Source organism: Grammomys surdaster, unplaced genomic scaffold (genome assembly GCF_004785775.1).
Source record: "Grammomys surdaster isolate TR1022 unplaced genomic scaffold, NIH_TR_1.0 325, whole genome shotgun sequence".
Taxonomy (NCBI): domain Eukaryota; kingdom Metazoa; phylum Chordata; class Mammalia; order Rodentia; family Muridae; genus Grammomys; species Grammomys surdaster.
The window spans coordinates 4,794,746-4,803,714 of record NW_021604744.1 but is presented as its reverse complement, the minus strand read 5'-3'; the positions used below and the strand labels follow the sequence as shown (position 1 = coordinate 4,803,714).

Genomic DNA, 8,969 nt, shown 5'->3' with positions numbered 1-8,969 from the left:
AATAGGCTTCAATGTGATAACCACCAAACATGACAAAATAAGATTTAGTAAGACAAAACAAAAATCATCCCATTAAGTCTCAGCAAGGCAACACAACAGAAGGAAAGAGACCCAAGAGTAGGCGCTGGAATCAGAAAGACCCACTCATTTACACTCTCAAGAGTCTCATAAAAATACTAAGCTGAAAACTATAATTTATACATACAGTACCTGGTGCAGATCCATGTAGGCCCTACACTTTCTGCTTCAGTATCTGTGAGTTCATATGAGCCTCGGTCAGTTAATTCAGTCTTGTTCTACTGGTGTCCTCTAGCCCCTCTGAGTCTTACTCTTTCCATCTCTTCTGTGGTCACATGAGCTCTCAAAGAAGGAATTTGATTCAGACATACCATTTAGTGCTGTATCTTTCAAGGACTCTCTTTCTTTAATGTCTGGCTGTGGGTCTCTGCATCTGTACTCATCTGCTGCAAGAGGAAGCTTCTCTGATGATGACTGTATAAAGTACTGATCTATGAGTAATATCATTAGGAATAATTTGATTGATTTCTTTTCATTAGACCCATATGGCTTAGTTTTATCTTAGGTCTCTGGGATATCTAGTCTCTGATTCTTGGACATTCAAACAGTGTTGAGTATGGGTTCCTTCTCATGGAGTGGGCCTTAAGTTAAATCAACCATTGGGTGGTTACTCCCACAAGTTCTATCCCACCATTACCTTAGCATATTTTGTAGGCAGGGTAGATTTTATGTCAAAGGTTTAGGGGCTGGATTGGTATTTATGTCTCCCATTTGGCAGCCTACAGAATAACTTCCCACATCAAAGACACTAGAATGTAGGGGTGAAGGTTCTATGTGGGTGCCAGCTTGTCTTCTCCATGTTCAATGGGGCTTTGCTGTCAATTTGTAGAGAGCCAACTATTTTCTTAGCCTCAGTGTGTGTTGTTTGGGGATTGGCATATGATCCTTTTGGCCAACCCAATCCTGGTATTGAACACTTCATTTGTTGACAAGAGATGGCCAACTGGAGTTCTGTCACCCTCTTTATTTGCAGACTTCATTAGGACCACCTTCATATATTACGGAAAGTTTACACTGTACTAGGTTTTTATTCTACTCCTCAAATGCCCTGAAATTCTTGCACACTCTCCCTTCTCTCCCTCAATCCCGTTTTACCTCCCTCTTCCTGTCTGATCCTCCCATACCCATCCCTAGTCTACCTATCAGATTTATTCTATTTCCCCCTCCCCAGAAGATCCAGGTACCCCTACCTAGTCCTTTCCTCTATGCCTAACCGCATTGGCATTACAGTATGGTTATAATTTATAGATTATAGTATGGTTATAATTTATTTAATGGCTAATATCCAGATATAAGCAGACAATTACTATTGGTTTTTCTGTGTCTGATACCTCACTCAGGTGATTTTTTTCTAGTTCTATTCATTTGCCTGGAATTTTCATGATGTCATTTTTAAAAAAGCTGACTAATACTCTATTGTGTAAATGTACATTTCTTCATCCATTCTTCTGTTGAGAGATATCTAGGTTGTTTCCAATTTCTAGCCTTTATGAATAGAGTAGCAATGACCATGGCTGAATAAGTGTACCTGTGGTAGAATGAAGCACTCTTTGGGTGTATGCCCAAGAGGGTTATCGTTGGATCTTAAGATAGATGTATTTTCACCTTTCTGAGGACTCACCTAGGCAGAACTTTACAGCCTAGCCACATAACACTTACAAGGAAGTCTGGGACAAGCACAGGGCACTGTTTGCATGTAGTATAAAAGAGGAGTCAGAATGCACTAAAATGAGCTCACACAGAGAGAAACACTTTGACTAGGAGGTTTTAAATACTACTCAATTTTATTGACAACTCAGAGCCAGTGGGTTAAAACAAGAGGGTGATGTAGTCTGGATTCTATATTAAGAAAGACAACCTAGATTACAAGGGGTTGATTGAATTTTATTAACAAGCCATTTAAGGGGAAGTTCAATAAAGACCTGAAAACATGAAACAAACAAAAACACCCCTCCCACCCCAAATCATAAACTAGATGTTATTTAATGGAAACAAACCCTCCACCTAGAGACAGAGAGAGAGTAGTCCAGGTGGCCAATTTTAACAGAAACTGAAAGATTCAGGAATGTCCACCCTCCCCCCACCCCCATGTGTGTGTCTGATTCTCTCTCTCTCTCTCTCTCTCTCTCTCTCTCTCTCACACACACACACACACACACACACACACACACACACACACGCTCATAACATTTTAAGTTAATGGTTTTACGTTGGACCATGTTCATAGACATACCACATGTGACCTATGGCTTGTATATTTCCAACGAAGATGGTGTTCAGTAGGTGTGTTATACAGCTTTCTGTCACTATCAAAATATATCTGAGGTAACTTATAATAGGAAAAGGCTTATCTTGACGTATGGATTTGGAGTCTAGTCTGATCAACTGACCGCACTCTTTTAGCTCTGCAGCAAGGGATCAGGCTGGAAGCAAAAGGGCACCAATGAATCTACTCACTGCCTCAGCCATGCATTACAGAAAGCAAGAAGCCTCTTCTAATGTATATCTTCGTGACCTAGGAGCCCAATTCTCCAAGACCCTACGAACACAGTGAGCTGGGGGCTGAATTCTCTTAAGGGGGTGACAGGCAGGCAATTTAAACTTTGGCATCATCCTCTACAAGTTTAGAGCAGACGCATGCCTCACCGACATATAAAGCTAAAAAGACAGAGTGCTGAAAACAAGGAGGGGAACTTTTACATGCTACACCTATATTCTAATACAAAATGAGTTCAGTCAACAGGTCTGTAAAATTTTAAAAATTTAAATTTATTGGGATGTATTAGTAGCACAGTTACACAGAGTAGAGTTCAGGGATTCACCAATGATGGTCACCAATGTGTGCTTCTTTGTGGCTTTTAAACCCTATTTTTCATCATTCAAATTTATCCAGACTATACTTGAATTTCATACCTAGCTTCACAATGTGGGTCTGACAGTTGTTCCATCAGTAAATGAATGGAAATGGATCTTTCATGAAAGGCACATAAAATAATCTAAACTAACACTGAGGGAATTTTGATAACTTTGAATTTCTTTACATTACAAAAAAGAAAACAAATTTGCCCAAAGTAAACAGGTGTGAATGTAGTTTACAGTTTTCCATACACTTATATATGCACAAACTTCAACAGGGAGACGCTAAGGAATCGGCAACACCTAACTCAATGAGCAACTATGCACCAGCAAAGCTCATGGAGGGACTTAATGTTGTAGGCTGAGTTCAAAAGGTGAAGGAGCTGGGGGCTGCTATTCATCTTGCAGAAACAAGGGCACACACACATTGTGAATGATTTTTTAAAAAATGTCACTAACAAAGTTCAGTATGTAGCAGTTATGTAATTCCTATTTAAGCCCACATACACTCACTGATCTTGTTAAATACTATTGTTCAATTTCTAAGTATAATTGTCCACTTAATGTCAGAAATCATTACTATAGCTTTAAAAGAATATAAATTCAAGCAAGTGGAAGGAGTTTGAATATCTAATGTGAAAAAAGTCATTTTTGACATAAAGTGATAAACTTGAAACTAGTTCCATATGAATCAAAAGCTTGTATAATATCAGCAGGATCATTTTTTCTGGTCTTCTCCCAGACAAGGAAGTATCATGTATGCCTGAATACAGGGGCTTTGTCAAAAAAATACATAAATCAATGTCTCAAAATTCACATAATACTAATTTTTTAACCCACAAAAATGCTTTCATCACTCACTTTGTCTTCATTATAAATAAAACAGTGGTTATTTAAGTATATAAAATTAATTTGGCATCACTCCAAGGCAATGCAGAAATGCCATCCAGATACTAAGACCCAATTGAAACAAAGTAGTGGATTTAAAAGTGAAGGGTTTTTAAGTCTAAGATCCTGTTTCCTCAAAAACCTGGAATTTTAGTTTCTTAAAACAAATCTAAAGTAGAATCAGAACATCATGCACTCTGTAAATAAATTCTAATACACTCAATGCTTAAATAATTGATCCAAAGGCAGGTGCATCCAACCTCTGTAAGAACATCCTCATGGAACACATAAACTTTAGAGGACAAATCATGTTATTAAAATAGTCTGTGCAATGTTTGTACAAATAACATTTTATGAATACAAGTAAACATAGAATCAGGGTAAGGGCAGTGACATTTCCTAATATTAATTATGATACCTAAAATTTGGGGGCACAAACATAAATAAAGCTGATTAAAACTGCCAAACAAAGAACCAGTCTGTCATTCCATACAAGGTACATAATATTTATGCTTTTCCAAAGCCATCACACTAGAATCATAAGTTGCCACTCTTACAATCTAAACATAACGTGGGAAATCAAAAGTTATAAATACATCTTCCATTTGCATATTTACACAGAAATCATCTGTACACTAGAGCCCAGCTTCAATATCACACCTCCCCAAGGACCATCTTTCACCTTCGAGAAAGGTCCTTCTGTTACATCCAGATAAAGACACAATACAGAACAACTTTGGTCAGAACTCTAGTCAGGTCCAGGATGCATTTGCTGTACACTACATTCTGTGTTGCTGGGAGACTCTAGTCTAGAGAGATCCATAGATACGTACTCATCTGGCTTGAAAATGCATTTTTACTACCCACTGCAGAACTCAGAAGAGACCACAGTCTTTTAGGTTATTTTTTATGATGACATCTGTTACAGCATCGAACACGAACTGCACATTCTTCGTATCTGTGGCGCACGTGAAGTGGGTGTAAATTTCTTTTGTGTCCTTCCTTTTATTGAGGTCTTCAAACTGACACTGAATATATGCGGCCGCCTCTTCATATGTGTTTGAGCCTGGGATGGGACAAAGGAAAGAAGTATACAAGAACTTAACCTTGTCTAGGGTTATGTAAAAGACACTTTAAAATGCAGGTCAGTTTTCTGCACATAAAATAGAGGGACCCCTTAACTGTCCTCTCCCTTCTAGAGCAAAATGATTTTTTTCTTTACAAATGAAAAACACCATACATAAACTGATTTTTTACAAGCCATCTTTAAACGTAAAGATTCTGTTCCATGGCAGTCTATGTTCCATTTCTGTTTAAATCTTGAAGAGTCAGACTCCTTTGTTATCTACCATGCTTTCTCTTCTACATCCCTAAGCTGGAGAATTCCAGCCACCTAACCCTAAGGTTGCCTCAACGTTATGCTAACCCACAGGGAAAGTTAATAATGCCAGCCAAATGCTTCCCTCTCCCCTTCTATATTTACTCATTAACTATCTTTTCAAGATTATTTTTTGTTTATATCTGGAATATGGTTAAAGGCTATGAAGTTACCAAAAAAGAAAAAGGGGGTGGGGGAGGTTCTCTTGTTTTAGGTGAGGGGCTAGAGACTGGCTCTGAGTAAGAACATTTCAGAAATGGGTTGGCAGACCTGAGGATAAGTACATGCGCATTCTGACCCAGAGACCCAGTGCTCAGGTGCTAGGTTGGTAGAACTGTGTGTGCTATGATCAAAGAACGGTCACAAAGAATGCACGGCCTTCTACATTGGGAAATATCCTGAAAGCTCATGTGTCATCACCGACACGTGAAATCCGGGAGAATCAAATCATTAGCTACCATTCAGAAATAAGAACTTTGAATCCTCTGCTGGACCCAAAACACCAAACTTGAACACGTACATACCAGACCCAGCTGCTGCTGCTTGCCAAACAACCAAAAGGAAATAAGCCACTCTAAAGACCATTTTTTCATGGGAGAAGGGGATGGGCTGAATTAGTTGAGCTTGCAGAGGGACAGAAGAGCTTCTGGGGTGCAGGGGGACAGAAGAGGTTCTGGGGTGCTGGGAAGTTCAGTTTCTGGACTCAGGCAATATATATCCACTTTGTACTGTTTGTATGTTCATTTTTCCTCCCTTTTCTTTTTATATTTTTTTTTATTTTTATGAGATTATAATAGAGTCACTTCATTTTTCATTTCCTTCCCTACCTGGGAACATCTATCATTTATCCTTCCTTGTTCTCTTTCAAATTCACAGTCTTTTTCACTAATTGTTGCTACATGTATATTTATATGTACATAAATTCAACCTGTTCAGTCTGTTTAAAGTTGTTTATGTGTGTATTCTCAGGGCTAACCATGGTATTGGATAGCCAATTGGTGCGCTTTTCCCTGAGAAGTCTCTGCTCTCACATCCCTAATTTGCCTATAGCACTTTGTGTAGGGTTGAGGCCTCTTGGGTTTCCCTATCCAGTCTGGGATATCTACTGGTGTTGTCCTTGTTCAGCTCATGCCTAGGCAGCCATGTTGGTTGAGACTGTATGTAGCTTCCGACATTACCAAGAGACAGTCTCAGAGCAAACTCTAATCCTCTGGTTCTTACAGTCATTCTGCCTCCTCTTTGACGTTAGTCCCTGAGCCTTAGATGCAGGAGCTGCTTTGTAGATGTATGTATTGGATCTGGACCCCACAACTCTGTATTTTGATTGTTTGTGGTCTTATACTAGAGCTAACTGCATATCTGTGCACTTGATACTATTAGAAAATACGATAAGGCATATAATAGAGCAAAATCTATTAAATCCCTTTTTTCTAATAACCCAAATTACTCCTGTGCCTTTCAGGATTCTCTGTGCTCTCCTCTTCTGCTCTGCAGTGCCCTGTTCTACAACTAGGTCTCAGCATTTACCATGACCACTCAGTGTACAAAGTGCCCCTGGGTTCTACAGCACTGCTTCTCTGCTGTCCAACACCATCCAGTATGTCCACTCTTTCCACATCTAATCAAAATGCTGCTCTACAGAACATGCCTTAACTAACCAAATACAGATGGGTTCTGTGCCATTTAAAACACTCCTACAGACAATACAAAAACTAGTTCAGCTTTGTTACGTTTTGTTGTGTTACATGTTTTGCTCGATCTCAGTTCTTTTTCAACTTTACACATCCTGAAACAGAATGTAACGACTGTATCCTGCCAACCTCATCCACTGTTCTCACAGCACGTATAAAAACACCATGCAATGCACGGCAAACGCCACATGGCAAGGCCGAGAGAGAAGCAGTGTTTACTGTGCCAGGACAGCATGAATGATAGGACCAAGTCGAGGAGAAAGTTTCTACTTTAATCGTTTTATGTAATAATGAACTTTTAAAAAATCATTTGGTGCTTTAAAATCTGTATGCCATGAACAATGTCTTGTTGGGTTAACAAAGCAATTAGAATATGACTTCTAAATTAATTATAAAAGTGTTTGGGTGAAGTAATTTACACTGAGAATACAGCTTATATGCAATACACATTCTGAGTAGCTAAATGACTGCACCCCAGGGGGTACCAAGTACATGAATAAACTGCTGAACATATTCTTTGATCTGATTTTTAGTCTGAATAAGAAGTGTGTGTGTGTGTGTTTGTGTTGCAGTGTGTGCACATGCATGCTGGGGGAATAGATATTGTCTACCATGTGAACTTTCCTGAACTAATATATGACTGGGTGAAGGCAACTTCAAAACTGGAAACTTTATGAGACAGACAAAAGAGAAGGAGAGATAAGCTTTGTTTATGCTTCAGTGCTAAAAACCACTTTCAAGAAGCAGTCGAAAATAGAAGCAAGAGGCTGCAGAGAGATGTTCAGGAACTGACAACACAATTCAACACAGCAAGTATGACCATGAAAGGACTGAAGATGGACCCTGGTGAAACAGTAATTCACAAAAAAGAAGGAGGTGCTTTGCAAGTCAGCAGACAGAGGCAGGACACGCCCAAGCGGATGAGGGCTACACAGGGTTCATCCATACAAGGTTATAACCATAAGAACCAAGAGCTCATGGTGATGCAGGAAGCAACTGAACCAATTCTTAGAGAAAGTAGTGCCAATTTGATATTATAATCTTAGCACTTGGGATATCAAATGACTGTGTAATAGTCTTGTGTTTACCAAGGAACAAGTCCTTTCTGCCTCCAGTGAGACCCTAGTTAAACACAACTTTCCTAGTGCAGTTCTGGTACAGATGTGTGGTGCACTGGGGTCTCAAGATGGACTCTATGTCTGTACTAAGCTTGTGTTCTCAGCTATCTAAGCAGGGGTATACAAGAACTGACACTAACGGGCTGTTCAGCACCAGCTCAGAAACAGCACTCACTCAATACCCACCAACAACCAGTTTAGTGCAGCATTGACTCAAATTTTATTTAGACTTTGAGAAGTTCTGGAGGATTTTTGCTTTTTCAAACAGACTAGCATAAACATTAAGAATATTTAGATTTTAGATTTAGAATTCATACAAACCAGTGGAAGTCTTATATTTTAGTTTTTCAAGACAGGGTTTCTCTGTGTAGCCCTGGCTGTCCTGGAATTCACTCTGTAGGCCAGGCTAGCCTCGAACTCTCGAACTCAGAAATCCACCTGCCTCTGCCTCCCAAGTGCTGTGATTAAAGGCATGAGCCACCACTGCCCAGCAGAAGTCTTATATTTTAAAGAGACGATATATATATATATATATGAATATCAATTCATGCCGCTTGCATATGAGGACTTGTATATGTAAGGGTGTGTGTGGGGAGATAGCTCTGGTCCTAGTATTCACATTTTTGTTCTGGAAACAGCTTCTCATATACCCTGATCTGTCTTTGGACTTACTGTGTAGCCCAGGATGGCCTAGAAGTGCCGATGTCCCTACTCATCCCCCCAATCTGGGGCTCACAGGTGTGAACACCAGATTCGCTTTCAATATCAGCTCAGGATGTCTTCCGAGGAATTAAACCAAATGAAAACTAAGGTTTTAACTCAGTTCCTAATTTTGTAGATGAGACACTGGAACATAGATAAAGTATCTGCTTTGTTCAAGATCACAGACCTAATTTTGTAAAAGCTAGGCCTTTGCTCACAGAGGTACACTGTCTATAGCAAGAAAACTAACACCACCGA

The 8,969-nt window shown here is 39.4% G+C and overlaps 1 protein-coding gene across 1 annotated transcript in view; it reads right to left on the bottom strand.

Annotated features, from left to right (window-relative positions):
- Positions 1-2,824: 2,824 nt before the first annotated feature.
- The window catches only part of Gnai1 (G protein subunit alpha i1), a 71,285-nt gene continuing 65,140 nt past the window's right edge, over positions 2,825-8,969 (bottom strand). The window contains exon 8 of the mRNA XM_028778115.1: positions 2,825-4,888. Within this exon, the coding sequence (XP_028633948.1) occupies positions 4,698-4,888 (191 nt within the window). The 3' untranslated portion in view covers positions 2,825-4,697. The remainder of the gene's footprint in view (positions 4,889-8,969) is intronic.